We start from the raw sequence: 27,169 nt of genomic DNA on the forward strand, positions 1-27,169 counted from the left end.
CTGAATCAAAACCATTTGTTTTCATAAGATGGTTTATTTGTTAGGCCCTTAACATGTTGTTCAAAAAAATTGGGTAGGTATGCTTAATCACGTAAATAGCCTCAGACGCCTACGAGAATTATCGCTAGTTTTACATTTTTACACAATTAATTCATGATAAGAAATAAATAATATGAAACTGTTGAATGACCTTTACTGTGGCCTTATCCGAAGATACTGGGCTCAGTGGAGATTTTTTAGGACTATCCATATTGTTTCTCAGTGGAACACATCTTACAGGTGAACCATGACTCAAGGAGGTTGTTGGGGATACATCACTGCAAAGAAAAAAAAAATGAACTATTGAAAACACAGAGCCTAAGCTAAATATACAGAGTGTCCCGAAATAAATGCAACAAAATTCAACCAGTGATTGCAAAGACGAAATTAGCCGACCCGTATTTTTCATTTTTGCCCAGTGGCATTCCATTTCGGAATTATTGCCTCCGGAATTTAACCTAAAATTATTATTTCCCGAGTTTTGCCTATACGCGAAGGATTTCTCCTCGCCGTCGGCTCCTCACTCCTCGCTAAGAGGAACATTCACTCAATCCCAGATATTTAAAATATCAGAACGGTAGAGCTCGGTCGTGTCCGGTCCTTGTGGTGCCCCTGGTTCTCGTCGAACTTTTGTTCCTCTTACACGGGATCCTTGGACCTGTCCTTCTCTTTCTAGGAATTTTCTCACCGTCCTTGCATACCTAAAAGAACAGTTTTTTGCATTATATTACATATATACTAAGTCCCAGTTGCTTGATATTCCTCTTGAGAATTTTGGGCACTATTTCAGTTGTTGAGATGATAATTGGAATAGTGTTCATTGATATCATTCTCCATTGACGCTTTATATGAAATTCGAGGTCCCTATATTTTGAAATTTTTTCGACCTCCTTTTGACGCAGGTTGTTGTTATTTGGTATTGCTACGTCAACGAGTAATGCTGTCTTTTGATTATCGGCTAGTAATATATCTGGTCTATTATGAGGGACTGTTTTATTAGTCAAAACTGTACGATCCCAATACAGTTTATAGCGTTCGTTTTCCAGGATGGATTCCGGTCGGTACTTGTAGTATGGCACTTTTTCAGAATGAATTAGTGTTAATTTAGTTGCCATTTCTTGGTGTAGTATCTTTCCTACTGCATTTGACATCCTCCCGTGATATGTTGTATTGTCTCATTTGTTGGACACCCATATCGGCATCAATCGTCAGTAATAGTTCGATCCTTTATGATATGTCTGCAGTAATTTCTAGTTGAGATCACTTAATCATGAATGGCTAACAGAAAACCTTCCGTTCCTTGGTACATTGCACCTGATGTGAGCCAAAAGTTCGACGCTTCAATGTCGACATGATCCTGGTTCACCTCGTTGAAATGTCTTCTATGCAGGGGCTTCTCTCTCCATCTTCGCAGTTCTTCTTGGTTTGTCTGGTGGTTGTATAAAAATTGCTCCTTGTGAAGTTGTAAAGGTGTTGCTTCGTCTGCTTCACACAGTATTTTGTATAACTCTGATGTACTTGCTTGATCTCTGAAGTATTCCAGTAGGCTATGTACTTTTGCTTGTAGCCTATTTTGCCAATGTGGTTTGTTATGCTGTTTTTTCTGTGCTAGTTGCTCAAGTCTATGTTTTGGCTTCACGCCGAGCACTGCTGATATTGTAGAGGCTGCACAGTTGGTAATAAGATGCAATGACTGGAGGTTCTGGTCATTCGACAAAAACGGTGGAATTATCTCTTTGTTCATTATGTGCAAAATATGTGAGAGTTTTTTCGATGTCTTCAGTCTAGGAAGAATTGGTCGTTTGAGAGGATCAGTACCCTCGAATTCTATGAAATATCTATTCATTGTAACAGATAATTGCTCTAATAGATCTCTTCGACTTTCTTCTCGGTTTTGCATAGTTACAGTTTGTATATTCCGCCATTGCTCATCTCTTACTAGTATCAAATCTCCGCTGTTTTGTTCCTCAGTATTAATTTGTGCATTGATGTTGTGTTGGTTTTCAGCACAATCGTAGTTTTTTTCAATTGTCACTTCGTTGTTAGTGAGGTTCCTATTCTATAGCCTCAGTTGGACTTCATTTTTTATGGTGTTAAGGCTCTCATCGGGTACAAGTTTATTTCTCAATATGACCCGGTATTGGTCGGCTACTCTTTGCTCAGAAACTTGAAGCTCGGTATAGTTTCTGTGGAATTATGCAAACAGCTTTTGCCGGTAGCCTATTTTATCCTCTTCCATATTACTTACTTCATAGTATATGCGCATGATCGTTTCATTTATCGAACTTGTCCATTTCATGCGTTTTCTTGGTAGACCTGCTTGGGTGAGTGCTGGTTGGGGCTGCACAGCACCTTCAGCAGTCGGAGAAACTCGTGTTATTCTTCTCCTAGAATGTTGAGATTGTGGAGGCGTAGCATTTTGTTCGACAGACGCCCGTCTCCTTAGCACTCTGTCACCGACGTCCCGCATACTGTCATGTCCAGCACCGGCTCCAGACACGCCCTGACGAACCTCAGGCAGCGGCTCTATATTCCTATTCCTCAAATTTACCATCATTCATGGGTTCCTCCGTGTTGTGGGGGAAACGGCCTTTGATCGCTCTTTACTATTCGCAGAGCTACGGTGGGAGAATTCTTGAGCTGTTTTCCACACGGCTTCGTCCGTTACCCTGGACAGGGACCCTTCGACAGGTTACAGCTTCCCGGGTTAGGGAGCTCCTGGAATCTGCGGTTGGCAGGAGTCGATTCAACTCTCCTGAATCGCTAGGAATTCACCTGAATTCACTGAAACAAACACTTAGTGTGTACTCCGAAAGACTCAGAAGATACAATGAGAGCTATAGAAGAAAACAGGATAATATGATTTTTGAAAACTCCGAAAGAAAATTCTATAGAATGTAAAACAACAATATGTCAGCAACACCAGGAAGTTATCCAACCGTCGAGGATATTGAGAATTTTTGGACAGATCAACTGGCTACACCAACCTCCTACAACTCCCAGGCTGATTGGATAAGAAGTGAAGAGAAATCCTGTGAAACAATAGAACACATGCCGCATAACGCAGTTTATATAGAAGAATTCCATGAAATATTGAAAAACGCACACAATTGGAAATCACCCGGCCCAGATGGAATCCACAACTTTTGGTTGAAAAAATTTTGGTGTATACACGGCAGGCTAGTTGAAACCATAAATGAGGTTATGAGGAATCTAACGGAAATACCCAAATTTCTAACAACAGGGACCACTTATCTCCTACCGAAGGATCTGCAACACACAGCGGATCCATCGAAATACAGACCCATTACATGTCTACCAACAATATATAAAATCATCACATCATGTATAGCATCTCGTATCTACAAACATTGCGAGACAAATAACATAATGACAGCACAGCAGAAAGGAAGTTCCAAGAATGCACCAGGATCGAAGGAACTGCTGATAATAGATTCCATCATATGTAACCAAGCCTTCAAAAAACACAGAAATCTTTTTATGACATATTTTGATTATAAGAAGGCCTTCGACTCTATTCCACATGGGTGGCTGACAAAAATTTTGGAAATATACAAGATCGATCCAATTACAATAAACTTTCTGAAATATGCAATGTGCAACTGGAGAACGAATATCGAACTCTCTACGGCGAACATAACTACTAAACAGATTCCAATAGAAAGGGGAATTTTCCAAGGAGATTCATTGAGTCCCTTATGGTTCTGCTTGGCGCTGAACCCCCTTTCTAAACAACTGAATGCTACTGAAAAAGGTTTCTATGTCAAAGGAAATAGAAATACCATTGCACTCAATCATTTGCTATACATGGATGACCTAAAACTTATAACAGGCAACAAAAACCACTCGCAAATTATGGTCAAACTAGTGGAAAATTTTTCGAAACACGTGGGGATGAAATTCGGATTGGACAAGTGTCGTACGATTAGCGTAGTGAGTGGAAACATCCAAGATGAACGGATAGCTCTCTCCAATGGACAGGAGATAGAAGCAATGAAATCGGACGATCTTTATAAATACTTAGGAATGAAACAAAACCGACGAATAAACCATCAAAGAATGAAGGAAGACTTAACAACTGAGTTCATTAGGAGAATCAACAAAATTTTAAAAACAAACCTCAACAGCAAGAACATGACTAGAGCCATCAACACAATTCAATTCTCACATACTCTTTCGGTATCATTCAATGGAGCAAAACAGATATGGAAAACCTGCAACGCAAAATGAGAACCTTGATGACGAAAGCACACAAGCACCACCCGAAAAGTACCATTGAGAGGACGACACTGCCGAGGAATAAAGGAGGCAGAGGTCTGCTAGACATCATGGACCTTGCCCATGGTCAAATTGAATGCCTACGAACATACTCCAAAGACAAATCAGGCACGTAAGAGATCTACAAAGTACTGTGTGAAGCAGACGAATCAACACCTTTGCAACTGCACAAGGAGCAATTGTCATACAACCACCAGACAATCCAAGAAAAAATGCAAAGATGGAGAGAAAAGCCCCTACATGGACGACATTTCAACGAGGTGAACCAGGATCATGTCGACATTGAAGCGTCGAACTATTGGCTCACATCAGGTGCGATGTATCCAGAAACGGAAGGATTTCTTTTAGCCATCCAAGATCAAGTGATCTCAACGAGAAATTACTGCAAGCATATCATAAAGGATCGAACTATTACTGACGATCGATGCCGTTATGGGTGTCCAACGAATGAGACAATCCAACATATCACGGGAGGATGTCAAATGTTTGCAGGAAATGAATATAAAGAGAGACACGATGCAGTAGGAAAGATACTACACCAAGAAATGGCAACTAAATTAACACTAAGCGCGTTCGGTTATTACCTCGGACCGCTCGGACTTGTCTGAATCGTTCGTTTATTACTTCCAGATTGAGGGGAATACACATCTGGAGCGTTCGGCAAAGATATCTGAGCAATCAGATGTCAATCTTTTTCGTCGGACGTTTTCGACCTAGCAAAACGATTTTATCCAAAGAGTTTACCTTTGTCTATGGATTATTGGATTTTATATGTCTTTGATGTTTGTTTATTTATAAAAATTAACATTTCCTCGTAGTTTATATTGAAAATTTCAATACCTAACTTGTTATACTTCTATAATTGGATTTTAAATAAAATTATGGGTATGGAATGCAAATAACAAATGAATAGGCAGTGTGTATATTCTTGTAATGAGATATCTGGTGGTGACTTTGGACAATATCATTAGTAAGACCTTGGGGACATATAATTTTTTCGTGTAATTATATAAAGCGTTGTGCGTGTTCAGTTTATTCAGAAGAGCGATGGACATTCAAGCTAGAATATGAAGAAAAAGGCCAAGCTTTTAAAAAAGCTGACCATGTTTACAATATATGAAGTGGACTGGTTTCATTACTTCTAAATAAATGAGAGAGACTTCAGTGAATTTTCCACCTTATTATATCGAAATTATTTAATGGATGAAGCAGAAGAAATTTACTCCTTCAAGGGTATCGACTGGGACATCAGTGTCCCAGAAGTATTTTATAAATGTCCTGTTCGGCAATAAATATACCCAGCATGGAATCAATTGGGAATATAAAGCCAGATCAGTGTATTCAAGGTACTGTATCTATATTTGTGTCAGCTAATAGTTCATTATCATACGAAAGTTTCAGAGAAAAAAATACCATATTCAGGAAAAGGACTTGATATTTGTCAATTGGACCCGAGGCTTGTTGCTTTTCTGAATGGTGTTATTTTCAAGAATGGGGAGTCACTGAAATTATTGGAAATCAAATGTCTATTCATTGGTAAGTTTCTAGTAAGTTATAGAGATTATTTTTATAATTGTTTATAATTTCAGGTCAAATTATTTCTGCTGAAAATACTGAGCACCATTGCCAATATTTGAGAAGAGGAAAAGCCAGCTAATTCGAAAAAATGAATAAACATTATGCTAGAGTCTGATTAAGTATGGCAATTATGAATTTGAAAAATTGCGACTCTATAGTGTTCTCATCTGGTGATAATACGTTCAAAACTGTTAGTGAGCCATTTAATGAAGAATTCACAAAAAAATAATTCTTAAAACTTGAAATGATTTTTTTTTTTAAATATGCTTTACACATTGTGTAGCATGAAAGTTTAAATTTTTTAATCAGAAAGATATTTTTCCAAGCCTTAATTATGCTGTAATAAGACCATCCAGAATAAGAAAAGTTTCGAATCATACATGTCTGAAGTTATACATGTTATAACTTCCAGACTATTGAAAAATTTGAGTCCAGTTGCTATTGGTAAGTGAGTAAAGGATTTGCTATTGGATCATACAATATACAGGTTGAGTGATTTATTTAGGAATCATTTTTGTAAATATTATTTGATAATTTGTAACTACTAACATATTTATGTTTTCATTACAATGACTATTAATACTACTCATTTATAGTTTAAGATTTTTTGATTGACAAGCCATGTAAACTTTTGATGCCGTATGTTTTTATGAATTTCTTGTGTGCAAATAAATTATTATTATTAAATACTGCATTGATTTCACATATCGTTTATTTATCCTATGGCAGTAAGTTATCCCATCACACATTCCCTTGGCACCATAGACCATTAAATTACTGATGAAAATAAAAAGATATCATCTTCCAAATCACTTGGATCAATTTAACATGTAAATTCCTTTTTTCCTCCTTAAACTTCCATTGAAACATTTTTGTCTACATAAAATGAATGGAGATTTTAGAAGTGATTCCTCCTTGGAAATATACTTTCTACTAGATCAGACCATATTTCTTTTATATCTTTTCATTTTTGTAGAGGAATTAGGTATCCGTTTTTTTATACTTCTGAAATAAGTAGAATGAGATTAGATAAACGTTACATAATTTAAACTATCCTCTACAAATTTTTGGGTTAAATGAAGTCCTCTCATGATCATTTCTTCTCACGTTTCACACAAAATGAGCACTGCATATTTTATTGAATAGTTCAGGTTGCCATTTCTCTCAAAATATGATCAGCACTACAATGAGTTTTAGATGAGAGACATTTGCTATCATTTCTCAAATATTCTTATCAAACTCTTCTCACACTAATAATCCATATCACCATATCTTTCCTTCTTTCTCGAGCTACTTTTTCTTATTGTAATATGAATTGTGGCAACCAACTACATAGCAATTAATTTGTGAATTTCTTGCAGTAAATAATTGATAATATTAAAGTCCATACCTTCAGAATTTTTCCGTATTTTTCAATATTGAAAACAAAATCAACTCAAAACTTCTTAGTATAGTTAAAAAAAAGCATAAATTTCTAACGCCTCTTCAGCAGGGAAGACAGTAAAAGTGTATATTATGAATATTGATTATGTTTTACTAATTATTTCATTTCATTTAGCCACGAAGGGCGCCACATGCGTATATCAAAGAGCTGACATAACAGCTGAAGCTCAGGATGCTCTGTACCGTTCGTTTATTACAGATAAATCTGTAAAATCCGACATATCTGTGGCCACGTGACTAAAAAATCCGTCCGCTCTCGGATGCTATTGCCGAACGCGCTTACTAATTCATTCTGAAAAAGTGCCATACTACAAATACCGACCGGAAACCATCCTGGAAAACGAACGCTATAAACTGTACTGGGATCGTACAGTTTTGACTGATAAAACAGTCCCTCACAACAGGCCAGATATATTGCTAGTTGATAAACATCAAAAGGCAGCAATACCTACTCATCGACGTAGCAATACCCAATAACAACAACATGCGTCAAAAAGAGGTCGAAAAAATTTCAAAATATAGGGACCTCGAATTTCAGATAAAGCGCCAGTGGGGAATGATATCAACGAGAACTTTTCCAATTATCATCTCAACAACAGGAATAGTACCCAAAAATCTCAAGAGATATTACCGGCGTGAACTTGGCAGCCACTTTTCAGCAGCCGAATTCATTCCAGCAGCCAAACGACCAGTGGCGTCGGTAGAATTTAAAACTAACGAATCGATCTGTTTTTGGGGTGCAACGCAAGAATTTGCTCTTTGAGTTTACTTGAACGACTTCAGTCAAGTTTTTATGACATTTCAATGCACGAAATAATATTATAGATGAACTTGAATTATGCTGATCAATGAAACGACGGGGTATATACAAGTATTTTCACGAATGAAATCTTGAAAAACGTTTAGCCAAGTTGATATTTGGAATACTTACTCTTCAATAGGAACAGAATAACACATCCGAAGCACATTGATTTGCAGGCCGTCTAAGGGGTAGTTTACACTTGTGAATTTTTCGAAATTTTCAAAAATGACCCTGTTAAAAATGTTTAGACAAATTCATATTTGGTATTCCTACTCTTGAATAGCTAAAGAATAACATATCCGAAGGATTTTGATTTGCAGGCCGTCTAAGGGGTAGTTTACAATTGTGAATTTTTCGAAATTTTCAAAAATGACCCTGTTAAAAATGTTTAGCCAAATTCATATTTGGTATTCCTACTCTTGAAAAGCTAAAGAATAACATATCCGAAGGATTTTGATTTGCAGGCCGTCTAAGGGGTAGTTTACACTTGTGAATTTTTCGAAATTTTCAAAATTGATCATGTTAAAAAAGTTTAGCCAAATTCATATTTGGTATTATTACTCCTAAATAGCTAAAGAATAACATATCCGAAGGATTTTTATTTGCAGGCCGTCTAAGGGGTAGTTTACACTTGTGAATTTTTCGAAATTTTCAAAAATGACCCTCTCAAAAATGTTTAGCCAAGTTCATATTTGGTATTAATACTCCTAAATAGCTAAAGAATAACATATCCGAAGGATTTTGATTTGCAGGCCGTCTAAGGGGTAGTTTACACTTGTGAATTTTTCTCAATATTCAAAATTGATCATGTTAAAAATGTTTAGCCAAATTCATATTTGGTATTATTACTCCTAAATAGCTAAAGAATAACATATCCGAAGGATTTTTATTTGCAGGCCGTCTAAGGGGTAGTTTACACTTGTGAATTTTTCGAAATTTTCAAAATTGATCATGTTAAAAATGTTTAGCCAAATTCATATTTGGTATTATTACTCCTAAATAGCTAAAGAATAACATATCCGAAGGATTTTGATTTGCAGGCCGTCTAAGGGGTAGTTTACACTTGTGAATTTTTCGAAATTTTCAAAATTGATCATGTTAAAAATGTTTAGCCAAATTCATATTTGGTATTATTACTCCTAAATAGCTAAAGAATAACATATCCGAAGGATTTTGATTTGCAGGCCGTCTAAGGGGTAGTTTACACTTGTGAATTTTTCGAAATTTTCAAAAATGACCCTGTTAAAAATGTTTAGCCAAGTTCATATTTGGTATTATTACTCCTACATAGCTAAGGAAAAACCTATCCGAAGCACATTGATTTGCAGGCCGTCTAAGGGGTAGTTTACACTTGTGAATTTTTCGAAATTTTCAAAAATGACCCTCTCAAAAAGGTTAAGCCAAGTTCATATTTGGTATTATTACTCCTAAATAGCTAAAGAATAACATATTCGAAGGATTTTGATTTGCAGGCCGTCTAAGGGGTAGTTTACACTTGTGAATTTTTCGAAATTTTCAAAAATGACCCTCTCAAAAATGTTTAGCCAAGTTCATATTTGGTATTATTACTCCTAAATAGCTAAAGAATAACATATCCGAAGGATTTTGATTTGCAGGCCGTCTAATGGGGGAAGTTTACACTTGTGAATTTTTCGACATTTTCAAAAATGACCCTGTTAAAAATGTTTAGCCAAATTCATATTTGGTATTCCTACTCTTGAAAAGCTAAAGAATAACATATCCGAAGGATTTTGATTTGCAGGCCGTCTAAGGGGTAGTTTACACTTGTGAATTTTTCGAAATTTTCAAAATTGATCATGTTAAAAATGTAAACTACCCTTGAGACGGCCTGCAAATCAATGTGCTTCGGATATGTTTTTCCTTAGCTATTTAGGAGTATTAATACCAAATATGAACTTGGCTAAACATTTTTGAGAGGGTCATTTTTGAAAATTTCGAAAAATTCACAAGTGTAAACTACCCCTTAGACGGCCTGCAAATCAAAATCCTTCAAATATGTTATTCTTTAGCTATTTAGGAGTAATAATACCAAATATGAATTTGGCTAAACATTTTTAACATGGTCATTTTTGAAAATTTCGAAAAATTCACAAGTGTAAACAACCCCTTAGACGGCCTGCAAATCAATGTGCTTCGGATAGGTTTTTCCTTAGCTATGTAGGAGTAATAATACCAAATATGAATTTGGCTAAACATTTTTAACATGATCAATTTTGAAAATTTCGAAAAATTCACAGGTGTAAACTACCCCTTAGACGACCTGCAAATCAAAATCCTTCGGATATGTTATTCTTTAGCTATTCAAGAGTAGGAATACCAAATATGAATTTGGCTAAACATTTTTAACAGGGTCATTTTCGAAAATTTCGAAAAATTCACAAGTGTAAACTACCCCTTAGACGGCCTGCAAATCAAAATCCTTCAGATATGTTATTCTTCAGCTGTTTAGGAGTAATAATACTAAATATGAACTTGGCTAAACATTTTTGAGAGGGTCATTTTTGAAAATTTCGAAAAATTCACAAGTGTAAACTACCCCTTAGACGGCCTGCAAATCAAAATCCTTCGGATATGTTATTCTTTAGCTGTTCAAGAGTAGGAATACCAAATATGAATTTGGCTAAACATTTTTAACAGGGTCATTTTTGAAAATTTCGAAAAATTCACAATAGTAAACTACCCCTTAGACAGCCTGCAAATCAAAACCCTTCGGATATGTTATTCTTTAGCTATTCAAGAGTAGGAATACCAAATATGAATTTGGCTAAACATTTTTAACATGATCAATTTTGAAAATTTCGAAAAATTCACAAGTGTAAACTACCCCTTAGACGGCCTGCAAATCAAAATCCTTCGGATATGTTATTCTTTAGCTATTCAAGAGTAGGAATACCCAATATGAATTTGGCTAAACATTTTTAACATGATCAATTTTGAAAATTTCGAAAAATTCACAAGTGTAAACTACCCCTTAGACGGCCTGCAAATCAAAATCCTTCGGATATGTTATTCTTTAGCTTTTCAAGAGTAGGAATACCAAATATGAATTTGGCTAAACATTTTTAACAGGGTCATTTTTGAAAATTTCGAAAAATTCACACGTGTAAACTACCCCTTAGACGGCCTGCAAATCAAAATCCTTCGGATATGTTATTCTTTAGCTATTCAAGAGTAGGAATACCAAATATGAATTTGGCTAAATATTTTTAACAGGGTCATTTTTGAAAATTTCGAAAAATTCACAAGTGTAAACTACCCCTTAGACGGCCTGCAAATCAAAATCTTTCGGATATGTTATCCTTTGGCTGTTTAGGAGTAATAATACTAAATATGAACTTGGCTAAACATTTTTGAGAGGGTCATTTTTGAAAATTTCGAAAAATTCACAAGTGTAAACTACCCCTTAGACGGCCTGCAAATCGATGTGCTTCGGATATGTTTTTCCTTAGCTATGTAGGAGTAATAATACCAAATATGAATTTGGCTAAACATTTTTAACAGGGTCATTTTTGAAAATTTCGAAAAATTCACAAGTGTAAACTACCCCTTAGACGGCCTGCAAATCAAAATCTTTCGGATATGTTATCCTTTGGCTGTTTAGGAGTAATAATACTAAATATGAACTTGGCTAAACATTTTTGAGAGGGTCATTTTTGAAAATTTCGAAAAATTCACAAGTGTAAACTACCCCTTAGACGGCCTGCAAATCGATGTGCTTCGGATATGTTTTTCCTTAGCTATGTAGGAGTAATAATACCAAATATGAACTTGGCTAAACATTTTTAACAGGGTCATTTTTGAAAATTTCGAAAAATTCACTATTGTAAACTACCCCTTAGACGGCCTGCAAATCAAAATCCTTCGGATATGTTATTCTTTAGCTATTCAAGAGTAGGAATATCAAATATGAATTTGGCTAAACATTTTTAACATGATCAATTTTGAAAATTTCGAAAAATTCACAAGTGTAAACTACCCCTTAGACGGCCTGCAAATTAAAATCCTTCGGATATGTTATTCTTTAGCTATTTAGGAGTAATAATACCAAATATGAATTTGGCTAAACATTTTTAACATGATCAATTTTGAAAATTTCGAAAAATTCACAAGTGTAAACTACCCCTTAGACGGCCTGCAAATCAAAATCCTTCGGATATGTTATTCTTTAGCTATTCAAGAGTAGGAATACCAAATATGAATTTGGCTAAACATTTTTAACAGGGTCATTTTTGAAAATTTCGAAAAATTCACAAGTGTAAACTACCCCTTAGACGGCCTGCAAATCAAAATCCTTCGGATATGTTATTCTTTAGCTATTCAAGAGTAGGAATACCCAATATGAATTGGGCTAAACATTTTTAACATGATCAATTTTGAAAATTTCGAAAAATTCACAAGTGTAAACTACCCCTTAGACGGCCTGCAAATCAAAATCCTTCGGATATGTTATTCTTTAGCTATTCAAGAGTAGGAATACCAAATATGAATTTGGCTAAACATTTTTAACATGATCAATTTTGAAAATTTCGAAAAATTCACAAGTGTAAACTACCCCTTAGACGGCCTGCAAATCAAAATCCTTCGGATATGTTATTCTTTAGCTATTCAAGAGTAGGAATACCCAATATGAATTTGGCTAAACATTTTTAACATGATCAATTTTGAAAATTTCGAAAAATTCACAAGTGTAAACTACCCCTTAGACGGCCTGCAAATCAAAATCCTTCGGATATGTTATTCTTTAGCTTTTCAAGAGTAGGAATACCAAATATGAATTTGGCTAAACATTTTTAACAGGGTCATTTTTGAAAATTTCGAAAAATTCACACGTGTAAACTACCCCTTAGACGGCCTGCAAATCAAAATCCTTCGGATATGTTATTCTTTAGCTATTCAAGAGTAGGAATACCAAATATGAATTTGGCTAAATATTTTTAACAGGGTCATTTTTGAAAATTTCGAAAAATTCACAAGTGTAAACTACCCCTTAGACGGCCTGCAAATCAAAATCTTTCGGATATGTTATCCTTTGGCTGTTTAGGAGTAATAATACTAAATATGAACTTGGCTAAACATTTTTGAGAGGGTCATTTTTGAAAATTTCGAAAAATTCACAAGTGTAAACTACCCCTTAGACGGCCTGCAAATCGATGTGCTTCGGATATGTTTTTCCTTAGCTATGTAGGAGTAATAATACCAAATATGAATTTGGCTAAACATTTTTAACAGGGTCATTTTTGAAAATTTCGAAAAATTCACAAGTGTAAACTACCCCTTAGACGGCCTGCAAATCAAAATCTTTCGGATATGTTATCCTTTGGCTGTTTAGGAGTAATAATACTAAATATGAACTTGGCTAAACATTTTTGAGAGGGTCATTTTTGAAAATTTCGAAAAATTCACAAGTGTAAACTACCCCTTAGACGGCCTGCAAATCGATGTGCTTCGGATATGTTTTTCCTTAGCTATGTAGGAGTAATAATACCAAATATGAACTTGGCTAAACATTTTTAACAGGGTCATTTTTGAAAATTTCGAAAAATTCACTATTGTAAACTACCCCTTAGACGGCCTGCAAATCAAAATCCTTCGGATATGTTATTCTTTAGCTATTCAAGAGTAGGAATATCAAATATGAATTTGGCTAAACATTTTTAACATGATCAATTTTGAAAATTTCGAAAAATTCACAAGTGTAAACTACCCCTTAGACGGCCTGCAAATTAAAATCCTTCGGATATGTTATTCTTTAGCTATTTAGGAGTAATAATACCAAATATGAATTTGGCTAAACATTTTTAACATGATCAATTTTGAAAATTTCGAAAAATTCACAAGTGTAAACTACCCCTTAGACGGCCTGCAAATCAAAATCCTTCGGATATGTTATTCTTTAGCTATTCAAGAGTAGGAATACCAAATATGAATTTGGCTAAACATTTTTAACAGGGTCATTTTTGAAAATTTCGAAAAATTCACAAGTGTAAACTACCCCTTAGACGGCCTGCAAATCAAAATCCTTCGGATATGTTATTCTTTAGCTATTCAAGAGTAGGAATACCCAATATGAATTGGGCTAAACATTTTTAACATGATCAATTTTGAAAATTTCGAAAAATTCACAAGTGTAAACTACCCCTTAGACGGCCTGCAAATCAAAATCCTTCGGATATGTTATTCTTTAGCTTTTCAAGAGTAGGAATACCAAATATGAATTTGGCTGAACATTTTTAACAGGGTCATTTTTGAAAATTTCGAAAAATTCACACGTGTAAACTACCCCTTAGACGGCCTGCAAATCAAAATCCTTCGGATATGTTATTCTTTAGCTATTCAAGAGTAGGAATACCAAATATGAATTTGGCTAAACATTTTTAACAGGGTCATTTTTGAAAATTTCGAAAAATTCACAAGTGTAAACTACCCCTTAGACGGCCTGCAAATCAAAATCTTTCGGATATGTTATCCTTTGGCTGTTTAGGAGTAATAATACTAAATATGAACTTGGCTAAACATTTTTGAGAGGGTCATTTTTGAAAATTTCGAAAAATTCACAAGTGTAAACTACCCCTTAGACGGCCTGCAAATCGATGTGCTTCGGATATGTTTTTCCTTAGCTATGTAGGAGTAATAATACCAAATATGAACTTGGCTAAATATTTTTAACAGGGTCATTTTTGAAAATTTCGAAAAATTCACTATTGTAAACTACCCCTTAGACGGCCTGCAAATCAAAATCCTTCGGATATGTTATTCTTTAGCTATTCAAGAGTAGGAATACCAAATATGAATTTGGCTAAACATTTTTAACATGATCAATTTTGAAAATTTCGAAAAATTCACAAGTGTAAACTACCCCTTAGACGGCCTGCAAATCAAAATCCTTCGGATATGTTATTCTTTAGCTATTTAGGAGTAATAATACCAAATATGAATTTGGCTAAACATTTTTAACATGATCAATTTTGAAAATTTCGAAAAATTCACAAGTGTAAACTACCCCTTAGACGGCCTGCAAATCAAAATCCTTCGGATATGTTATTCTTTAGCTATTCAAGAGTAGGAATACCAAATATGAATTTGGCTAAACATTTTTAACAGGGTCATTTTTGAAAATTTCGAAAAATTCACAAGTGTAAACTACCCCTTAGACGGCCTGCAAATCAAAATCCTTCGGATATGTTATTCTTTAGCTATTCAAGAGTAGGAATACCCAATATGAATTTGGCTAAACATTTTTAACATGATCAATTTTGAAAATTTCGAAAAATTCACAAGTGTAAACTACCCCTTAGACGGCCTGCAAATCAAAATCCTTCGGATATGTTATTCTTTAGCTTTTCAAGAGTAGGAATACCAAATATGAATTTGGCTTAACATTTTTAACAGGGTCATTTTTGAAAATTTCGAAAAATTCACACGTGTAAACTACCCCTTAGACGGCCTGCAAATCAAAATCCTTCGGATATGTTATTCTTTAGCTATTCAAGAGTAGGAATACCAAATATGAATTTGGCTAAACATTTTTAACAGGGTCATTTTTGAAAATTTCGAAAAATTCACAAGTGTAAACTACCCCTTAGACGGCCTGCAAATCAATGTGCTTCGGATGTGTTATTCTGTTCCTATTGAAGAGTAAGTATTCCAAATATCAACTTGGCTAAACGTTTTTCAAGATTTCATTCGTGAAAATACTTGTATATACCCCGTCGTTTCATTGATCAGCATAATTCAAGTTCATCTATAATATTATTTCGTGCATTGAAATGTCATAAAAACTTGACTGAAGTCGTTCAAGTAAACTCAAAGAGCAAATTCTTGCGTTGCACCCCAAAAACAGATCGATTCGTTAGTTTTAAATTCTACCGACGCCACTGGTCGTTTGGCTGCTGGAATGAATTCGGCTGCTGAAAAGTGGCTGCCAAGTTCACGCCGGTAAGCAACTAGGACTTAGTGAGTATATATGTAATATAATGCAAAAAGCTGTTCTCTTAGGTACTGCAAGGACGGTGAGAAAATTCCTAGGAAGCGAAGGATAGGTCCAAGGAACGCGTGTAAGAGGACCAGAAGTTCGACAAGAACCAGGGGGACCACAAGAACCGGACACGACCGAGCTCTACCCTTTTGATATTTTAAATATCTGGGACTGAGTGAATGTTCCTCTTAGCGAGGAGTGAGAAGCCGACGGCGAGGAGAAATCCTACGCGTATAGGCAAAAGTCGGGGAAAATAATTTATTCATCCATAGCGACATATTACAAATACGTATTGGATAAGTCAATAAAACAAAAATAGAATGAAAAATTCCACATACCAGCCCTTATTTAAAACATATTAACTATTTCAACTTCCTAACCTGATATGCTTACAACAATCATAATATTCAGTTAGGGTATAGAAACATTGAGACATTAAGAAATCATTAACTGCCCTTCTGAAACTTTGTGTACTTTCAATATCCCTATAGTTCTTTGGAAGGGAATTGAACAACTTAATTCCCATATATCTGGGAGACCTCTCATATCCCACCAGAGTGTGACGTGGTATGATTAGTAGCGAAGAGTGTGTTGTTGAGTAAGTATGATTGTAATTCATACGCAGAAATGAACCGTCATTAGTTTTTACATATGTTACAATTTCCAAGATGAACTGAGATACCACTGGCAAAACACCGAATTTTTTGAAAAGTCCTCTACATGATGTTCTCATAGGAACTCCAGCCATATGTCGTAATGCTCTCTTTTGAAGAAGAAAGACTCGATTTAGTGCGTGAGAAGTCCCCCAGAATACAATCTTAGGCCCAGTTTCACCAAATGCTTTAATCTTGACTTAGCTCTTAAGTGAGGCCTTAGATCACGATCAATGTAATGTAGCGTTTCACCACACTCCAAAGCGCCATTTAATCGACCAATCGCGATTTAGCACTAATCGGCCATTTTTGAAGGATTATAACCTTTCAAGTTGAGATTAATAATTATTTATCAGTATGGAACTCTTGTCTATGTAATTATTTTTCCGGAAATTTCTAATTTTTGGGTCAATTTTATCAAAATATGGACTATATGTAAAGGCTCAATATTTCCCATTTAAAATACACGTAAACTTTGTTTTTGTGTTTTATGAAATTTATTGCAAAGAATAATTTATTGATATGGTTGATTGAAATATTATTTAAGAAGCAGTTAAACTTGTTAATAAAAATAAATAAGTTAATAAAATTACTTATATAGTTTTTTTTCCAGAATGTGTGGTTTTGTGAAATGGGATAATTTCTTTTTAACTTCTGCAAGTTTCCGATATTTCGAAGCACATCACTCGACATTTTCGGCAAAAATTAACTTTGTTTTTTGTTTACAAGATGACAAATGTTTTGAAATGTTATGAGTTATGAATGAATAACACCTGACACCTAGCGCCAATGGTGGTCATCACTGCTAATACGATACAGAACACTATTATAACTCTTTGTTCACAACGTTGCCAAATGGTCTGACTATTTAATCGCGATTTGGTTAATCGCGATCATCTTCGGACGGGTTGATGCATGGTGAAACAGAAAACACTGTTAATCCTGCTTTAGTAACAAGCGGAGTTTAATCAATCTGGGATCAAGTGCTGTTTGGTGAAACTGGGCCTAAGCGTAATGACAAAACCTGGATTTAAACTGGTATCCAGTTTCTGTCGATAGTGGTGGTACTGCCATTTAAGCCAGATCTGGACTTCAGGTGACCAACATGGATATTTCCAGATTTTCCGAGAAAACGGAATGCGAGTTCTGTGCGGTAATATATATCGTATAATTAGTGGGAAAAGCATAATATTCCCTGTGACTGTGACGAGTGTGACTCTTCCCTGTGACGGCTGTGATAATTACCAGATGAGGAGCGTAGCGACGAGTCTGGTAACAGAGGAGTTTGGGAATAAGCTTTTCCCACGAATTATACATACTATTTTTTCTTCGATCGTTGATTCACATTTAAAAATTAATTGAAATATATTTCATTCAAGATCTAATCAAGTAAGTTTAAATAGGCCACTTTCCACAGCCGAATTCATTCCAGCAGCCAAATAACCAGTAGCGTCGGTAGAAATTATAACTAACAAAAAGATCTGTTTTTGGGGTGCAACCAAAGAATTTGATTATTGAGTACACTTGAACGACTTCAATCAAGTATTTATGGCATTTCAATGCACAAAAAAATCATATTATAGATTAACGTGAATTATGCAGATCATTAAAACGACATACAAAAGGTACATACAAGTTGATATTTGGCATAGTTAATCTTCAATATCTACTGAATAACATATCCGAAGCACATTGATTTGCAGACCTTCTAAACGGTAGTTTTTTTTCGATGGCGGATGAAATAGCACGTGGAATTACCGTGAATGATAAATGAATCTCTGCAGATACAGAGAGTTGAATCAATAATATGAAATTTCGATCAACTGTCGAACCTAGTAATTTAATTGATGTTGGCCATTTCTATATTTTCTGTTATCTTTGTCTCGTTAAGATAAGGTTTCATAACAGCGGATTGCGGATTTTTTTAGCGACTCTTTAGGTGATTGATGTTTTGACCATTCACATAACGATCCCCTGAAAACTAATCTCGAATCCACCGTTCTGAAAACTAAAGTGGGACATTAAAGTGAGGAATCTATATTAATAGTCAAAAGATGATAATACAGGTACCACATATATGTATATCAGATGAGTTAAATTAGAGTCAAGAAAACTCTCCAAATCTCCAATCCCTTCTACATGCAAAAAAAGGTTTTTTAAGGTGAAATTTTAAAATAAAAAAACCCTATCCATCCATTGTGAACTTTAAGCTGCATATTACATTCATGATGACAATATCAAAATTATAGGGCTGTTATGAATTATTACATAATTATTTTTTTCATATGTCATTACGTTGATTACCTTCGTCAATCAGTTAGTTCCAGGAATTTCTGACTTTTTGTTCATTTTTACCTTTCCACTAAAATGCCTAATTCGATAGCATATTATAGCCGCCTTACAATGTTTTCGTGGTACTGGAAATCACATCAATATTAATGTTTGCATCATGAAAGAGAGTTGTTCATTTTTATGCTAGTGAAAAGTTTCATTTTGTTTATGAATTGAAATATGTTATTGTTTTCATCAACGAAAGTTCTCTAGACACCGTTATTGGCTTTGTGCAAGGGCGTAGATCTTTTTTTTTGTTCTTATCTGTTATGTGAGAAAAAAAGTTTGATAACGAAGTTTGAACCAAATTACTCGAAATATGTTTTCTTTTTAGCAATTTGGTTGTTCTTACCTTATACTAGATGTTCCTAAATTAGAGTTACGGAGGAAAATGAAAGATGCCTTGAATAACTTAAGGAATTAAAATTCCCATGAATATAAGTCCGCAAACTCTTTGTTTTCGAGACAGAGGGTGTTTCTAGTATGCCGTACTTTTTAGCGATGCTTATAAGTTTATCAAATGTTTATTATTCTTCGATACAGAGTGAGTGAATAAGTACCAAAACTTATAATTAATTTATTCATTACAGTTTTACTAGCTGGATCTTTTAATAATTTGGATTTTCCTGAGGATTTCTAGAGAGTTGAAATATTTTTCTCGAAATCGATAGCAGATACAATAACAATAACTATAACAAACCAAAAAGTGTGGTATTGGACCAGAGTTTCATTATACATTTATCAAACTACCATCGGTTCACTAAAAAATAGTTCTGCAGGAAAGAATCAGCCACCCTTTCAGAAAAAATATAATTTTGTGGATTTGCATTCAAAATTAGGATATCACATAATGAAAACTTTAAATTAGAATATCTATGGTCAATTCAAATTAATTATTTTGTGAAGGGAAGATTCTATGAGAAAAAAACAAAAACTTTAACACATGTATCTCAAAAAAAAAAAGTGTTTGGGGATTCATGTTATAGGACTTTTTTTCATTTTCATTTGTACCTCCAATTTTGGAACACCATGTAGATATGGTCAATTCGATACTGATGTTTTCCCAAATAAATTGCAACATACACATTTTCTATGGGAGTTACTCGGTTCAGTTCATTTATAACTGCACTAGTGAAATTTTGTGACGAGAATGATACAAAAAACCGAAACTAACAGCCATGTGGATTTCGAAGAAAAGTAAAATGATTATTGGTTCATTTTACGGAAAAATTTTCGTTTTTCTTCTTTACGAAAATTCGTGATTTGGTAATTTGGAAATCTTGGGGGGTGGTTTTATCTGTCCTGGAAGAATCATTTACAATTTCGTTCATGTAGTGAGAAGTTTCATCTTGTTTATCTTATACTTTTTATAGGATGATGTTCATTTTATTTTGTTGGGATTAGACATTCACTCGATTATATTGTTGGGATATAGTCCAAGAAAATGGCCAATGAAATACGAATTTTGAGGTTAAAACTTGAATTTTCGATATAAGTTACTTTGAAGCATCTAAAAACGAACTGTGAAAGGTTTTTTTAAATTCACCCCCGGGAAGGGGTGAAAAAAAATAAAAAAAGGGGTTTTTTTGAAATTTTGGGGAAATGGTAAGTGTTAGAAAAAAAAGTTTCGAATAAAAGTTGTAGAGCGTAAAATTTTACATAAAAATGTTCTCACAACTTTTTTCCCTAAAATTGAAATTAACTGAGATATGGTAGCTAGAAGCTAGGGGATGATAACAGGAACTTTAAAAAATCATAAGTTGTTGAAAAATTGAAAAAACTCATAATTTTTTTTTTTAAATTACTTATATGATTATAAACTTTAATTCTAGAGAAAATTTTTTTTTTTTTAATTGTTTATAAGAAAGTTATAACAATTTAAAATTTTTATTTTCAAATTAAATCAACTTTAACTGATGAAAATATATATATATTTTTTTTAATAGATTAATATTTTAAGGAATTGACCATACGCGTTGAAATTTAATTTTTACCTGTTCTTTTCAAGCAGATATAAAATAATTTACCTGGTTAAAGATATTGTGTGGCGGCCATTTGCTTTCACTACCGACTTCGGTACTTCATGCGCATGCGTCAGTTGTTCTCAATGCGCCAGTTGTTCTCTGTGTGTTTACAATATTCTCCATTTGTTTTGAGTGAATTGATCTCTGTGTGTTTACAATATTCTCCATTTGTTTTGAGTGAATTGATCTCTGTGTGTTTACAATATTCTCCATTTGTTTTGAGTGAATTGATTAGTGCTGTTAATTTGGAAAAGGTAATTATTTAAGTGATGTTCAATTTTATATTGAGAAACCGCATGGTCAAAACATAAACACATGCTTTTTATTTACTTTGTTATAAAAATCACCATCAATCATTTTATATTATTTAATTTTTTAAATACTATTGTTGAAGTATCTACCTAGATTAGTTGATAATGAATTAATTTTGTACTTTTCTTGTTTATATAGGTTGAAATTTCAACATGGATCAACAAGCATTATGCAGTATTTGTGACACAGTTTTGATCAATGACACCGACACTGTTGTTTCAGTGAAAGAGAGAGGATTAAAAAAGTTGATTGAGAAAAGCATGGAGAAGGAAGACAGAAAAAGAGAGTTATGGCTCGGAAAGATTGAAGTAAGTTTTCATGAAAAATGTAGGAAGTCGTATCCTATGTCTACCTCTTCAATTAAGAGAAAATCAAAATTATCTACTGATCCATCTTCATCACATTTTACATCATCTGTAGTTGGACCAAGTATACTACCAGCGTCAACTTCAACAAATTTGAATTTTGATTTTGTAAATCTATGTTTTTTTTGTAAAATGTCATTGGATCGCAAACATAAACGGGTCCATTTGATAGCTAATAAGTACACACAAGACCAGATACTGGATATTGCCAGGAGGCAAAATGATGAGTTTAGTACTGAATTGATTAAACGCATTAAAGACATCAACCTAGTTGACTGTAAAGCTAGTTATCATCATAAATGCTACTTGAATTTTAATAAGCTCGTGAAGGAACCAAAAATCTCTACCCTTAAAGAACAAACAGCTAGGATTTTTAATCAAATTTGCAAACACATTGAAGAAAGCTGTCAGTATACATTTAGTTTGCGGGAACTAAAAGATATCATGGGAGATGATCCCTTGAGTAACTTTGTTTTATTTCGAATGTTGAAAGAAAAATATAAAGATGATATCTTCATATCTCATCATCGAGGTAAGGAACCAATGATCTATTATAAAACATTCGATATTTCTAAAATTTGTAGCGATTGGTTCACTGGTGATGGCGATGAAATGGATGATTTACAAAAGCAAACAATTTTGAATGTCGCTGTCAAAATACTCCGTAATGAAATTATTAAACACGATTATCGTAATACATCGTACCCTCCTGCGTCCAGTTTTCTTGACGATGTTGTGTCATCAATTCCGCCATTATTAACTTCGTTCCTTGGAAATTTACTATGCAAGGATAACAGTGACCAATACAGTGATAATTTTATTGTTAGAGATTCAATAGCACATTCCATCGTCAGTTATTTACGTCCCAAACAATTTATATCATCTCTCCAATTGGCAGTTGGTTCATATGTCCACAGAAAAACTGGTTCCAGACTAATTGTTGATCTGTTGAGCAAATTAGGTGTTTGTGCCTCATATTATCACATTCAGTTGCATGAAGCTTGTACAGTTATTAATCCTCCAGCTCTTAAAATTAATGGTGATAAGCCATTTGCACAATTTGTGTTTGATAATACTGATCACAATGCTAAAACATTAGATGGTAAAGAGACTTTTCATTGCCTTGGTGGAATAGTAGCGTATACGCCTGAATCGTCTATAAGCTTCGAAGAAAATATTGTTAAATTTAAGAAAATGCCAAAACCTCAGGAATTAGTATCAAAACACGTTATTCCCCAATTACCTTACGGGTCTTTTAACACTAAGGCTCTACAATCACTAGAATTCATTGCGATAAAAAACATTCCAGTGAGAAAATCACCTGTGATATCAACTTATTATTCTGCGTATCTTTGGGCCAAGTTCTTCGAGGTTAAAAACGTACCATCTTGGAAAGGATATATGGAAGTTTTGTCTTCCGGGATTCCTTATACAATGTCGCAAATTGTTTGCTTACCATTTATAAATGGACCACCGTCAAATTTGACGACATTAAATAGTTCTTTACACTATGCAGCAGCTGAAACTCGTAAATTAAATAGACAGACATGTTTTGTCACATATGACCAGCCATTATATGCTAAAGCTCTTTCGATAGTACAAGAATCGAATAGTGAAGAATTAAAAAATGTTGTCGTTCGTCTTGGTGGCTTCCACCTGTTTATGTCAATTGGGAACTACACTTACAAAGCGTCAAAGAGATGTTACCATTCTTCCATGCAAGTGGACATTATCCATATGCGAAATACGCTCAAATTTATTTGCAACAAATGGCTGACCTCGAGTTAATTATGGATCCAGGAGAATATGACGAATTCACGAAGGAAGGTTTTTTTACAATTCGTAGATCCGAAAAAGCATGGGCTGGAATTTGGTCAGACATGGTTATTGAACAGACCCTCAATCGTTTCTTCGGTACTGACTTGAAGCATGGAAGAGGTGTTACTTCCAGTGTTGTAACAAGATATTTAGTAGCAATGCCATCAGCATTCAATATCATGGAATGTTTAGAGACATATTGCAAGATTGAATCAAGCAACAGTGAACAACATGTTGATATTTCAAGAAGTAGAATCACAAAAGATGAAGTAGGAATTAAAAAATTTTTGTTTTGGCTTGATGAAAGAAATCCATTTGAGGTTAGAACTTCATTAGTATCACTCTCTACTGGAATCATAGGTGGACCAACAATTAATTGTCATAATGCAGTAGAAGTTGGATTGCAAGGTATAGCTACCATGGTTGGTAAAAATATTGATAACGTTGGTGGTAATATACTTTTATAAAATGACACCAGGAAAACAAGCTAATGTTATTTATTCTACGGAATACGATAAAAATTTGAAGCCTTTTTTGCTTTTTGCGCATGCATTTGCAGGTTGCGACACTACAAGTGCAATTTTTAAAAAAGGAAAAAAAAGTATAATATCTTTATTGAAAAAAAAACCTGATTTGCAAGCTCTAATTTCTGTTTTCTATGAGTCTAATCGTTCAATTGAGGAATTATACGCAGTATCTGAAAAAATTATATTCCATCTCTATGGTCAAAGTATTACAGATGAACTGACACTTGGTGAATTAAGATATAGGATATTTTCATCATCGGCTGCTGCTTTTAAAAAAGAAGTTATCTTAGCTTCTTTACCACCGACTGAATCAGCCCTACGAGAACATACAAAACGAGTGTATTATCAAATTCAACAGTGGTTAGGCAACAATCTAAATCCGGACGATTGGGGTTGGAGAAGAACCTTATTTATGATGATACCTATCATGTCAAACGCGGAACCAGCACCAAAGGAGTTAATAGATAAAGTAAGTTACAATTCACACCAACTTATCTTATTTTAGTGTTATCCAATAGTAATAATAAATTATTCATTTTGCATTTTATTTTAACAGGTTTCTTGTAGCTGTAAAACGAATTGTTTATCAGCTCGATGTGGTTGCAAAAAAAGTGGTTTAAAATGCAATAAATTTTGTAAAAGTTGCCAAGGCCAAAGCTGTGATAACGCTTCTGCAAGATCGTTTAATCTTGAGGATGAAGAAAATGAAGATAAAGAAGATGAAGAAAGAGATGATAGTGATGATGAAAATGATGATGATGGAAATGTTTATGAGGATGAAAATGATGGTGAAGAAGAAACTACTGTCGAAGACGGAGAACAAGAAAATGAAGCTATATGTACAGGACGTAAAACTGTTAAAAACACTCGTTCAAAAGTATCCACACAAAAGGTATAATATCAATCAAATAAAATTCTTCTTTAGTTAATTTTTACGCTATGGACGATAATTTTTTTCTTGTATTCTTCACAGATTTTTTGTGGTTGTAGAACCAATTGTGCATCAGCAAGATGTAGTTGTAGAAAAAGTTCTCTCAAATGTAATGAATTATGCAAGTTTTGTCATGGTGATACATGCAATAACAGTATAAATGCAGGCGTTGATACCAATGAAGATAGTGAATATGAGACACATAAAAAAGCTAACGATAAAGACGAAGAAACACCTACTGAAGAAGAAAACGAAGGAAGCTAAACTGTTAGAGACAGCAGTCCACTTGATGAAATTTATATTAACTTTGAAAAATTTTAATATAATTTTTGGAATTGCAAAATCTATATTTTTTTATTTATTATATAATTAGAGAATCAATTACTCTTAGGAAGTTTCTTCAAATTTTTTTAATTGTAATACAATTTTGTAATCTATTAAAAAAAAAAATATATTTTCATCAGTTAAAGTTGATTTAATTTGAAAATAAAAATTTTAAATTGTTATAACTTTTTAATAAACAATTAAAAAAAAAAATTTTTTCTCTAGAATTAAAGTTTATAATCATATAAGTAATTTTTTTTCTGTCTTCTTTTTCTGTCTTCCTTCTCAATGCTTTTCTCAATCAACTTTTTTAATCCTCTCTCTTTCACTGAAACAACAGTGTCGGTGTCATTGATCAAAACTGTGTCACAAATACTGCATAATGCTTGTTGATCCATGTTGAAATTTCAACCTATATAAACAAGAAAAGTACAAAATTAATTCATTATCAACTAATCTAGGTAGATACTTCAACAATAGTATTTAAAAAATTAAATAATATAAAATGATTGATGGTGATTTTTATAACAAAGTAAATAAAAAGCATGTGTTTATGTTTTGACCATGCGGTTTCTCAATATAAAATTGAACATCACTTAAATAATTACCTTTTCCAAATTAACAGCACTAATCAATTCACTCAAAACAAATGGAGAATATTGTAAACACACAGAGAACAACTGGCGCATTGAGAACAACTGACGCATGCGCATGAGGTACCGAAGTCGGTAGTGAAAGCAAATGGCCGCCACACAATATCTTTCACCAGGTAAATTATTTTATATCTGCTTGAAAAGAACAGGTAAAAATTAAATTTCAACGCGTATGGTCAATTTCTTAAAATAATAATCTATTAAAAAAAATATATATATATTTTCATCAGTTAAAGTTGATTTAATTTGAAAATAAAAATTTTAAATTGTTATAACTTTTTTATAAACAATTAAAAAAAAAAAATTTTTCTCTAGAATTAAAGTTTATAATCATATAAGTAATTTAAAAAAAAAATTATGAGTTTTTTCAATTTTTCAACAACTTATGATTTTTTGAAGTTCCTGTTATCATCCCCTAGCTTCTAGCTACCATATCTCAGTTAATTTCAATTTTAGGAAAAAAAGTTGTGAGAACATTTTTATGTAAAATTTTACGCTCTACAACTTTTATTCGAAACTTTTTTTTCTAACACTTACCATTTCCCCAAAATTTCAAAAAAACCCCTTTTTTTATTTTTTTTCACCCCTTCCCGGGGGTGAATTTAAAAAAACCTTTCACAGTTCGTTTTTAGATGCTTCAAAGTAACTTATATCGAAAATTCAAGTTTTAACCCCAAAATTCGTATTTCATTGGCCATTTTCTTGGACTAATATATATTATTGGTTGTTCCCTGTATAACGTGATTTGTCAAATTAATTCTGACAAAGTGTCAGTTTAGACTGTTGTATTATAAAGTTGAATAAAGTTCACATTTCTTATTCTCAAAGTATTATCTACAAATCTATCAGGTTATGGGCCCAGACCTAGTCATTTAGAGGAGTTAGTGAAGTTCATTTTCTTGTACTCGAAGATCAGTTATCATCGCAAAAATATGGCTCAAAATTCATATCGAATTGAACCACTACGTAAAGATAATTATGATACCTGGCAATTACAAGCAGAAGCGATCCTGACAAAAAATGATCTATGGGATTACGTCATCGGTAAAACTCCAATTCCTGCAGATGCTGAAG

The 27,169-nt window shown here is 33.7% G+C and overlaps 2 protein-coding genes across 13 annotated transcripts in view; one reads left to right on the top strand and one right to left on the bottom strand.

Annotated features, from left to right (window-relative positions):
- Window positions 1-27,169, bottom strand: part of LOC123673246 (focal adhesion kinase 1-like) — a 335,822-nt gene that overhangs the window by 259,172 nt on the left and 49,481 nt on the right. For all 7 annotated transcript variants that reach the window (XM_045607738.1, XM_045607724.1, XM_045607753.1 and 4 more), the window contains exon 2: window positions 191-317. In XM_045607738.1, coding sequence (XP_045463694.1) covers window positions 191-250 — 60 coding nt within the window. In that variant the 5' untranslated portion in view covers window positions 251-317. The remainder of the gene's footprint in view (window positions 1-190; window positions 318-27,169) is intronic.
- LOC123673293 lies at window positions 21,410-25,587 on the top strand. Of its 6 annotated transcripts, none has more exons than XM_045607785.1 (4): window positions 21,410-21,419; window positions 21,616-24,656; window positions 24,744-25,079; window positions 25,161-25,587. In XM_045607785.1, the coding sequence occupies exons 2-4, from the start codon at window positions 24,129-24,131 to the stop codon at window positions 25,380-25,382; spliced, it is 1,086 nt and encodes a 361-aa protein (XP_045463741.1). In that variant the 5' UTR covers window positions 21,410-21,419; window positions 21,616-24,128; the 3' UTR covers window positions 25,383-25,587. The 6 variants fall into 5 exon arrangements, 3 of the variants coding, with proteins under 3 accessions (XP_045463741.1, XP_045463745.1, XP_045463738.1); XM_045607789.1 differs by having other exon boundaries at window positions 25,178-25,587; XR_006746457.1 differs by having other exon boundaries at window positions 21,616-25,079.

The sequence above is a fragment of the Harmonia axyridis genome, chromosome 1 (assembly GCF_914767665.1).
Source record: "Harmonia axyridis chromosome 1, icHarAxyr1.1, whole genome shotgun sequence".
Taxonomy (NCBI): Eukaryota; Metazoa; Arthropoda; class Insecta; order Coleoptera; family Coccinellidae; genus Harmonia; species Harmonia axyridis.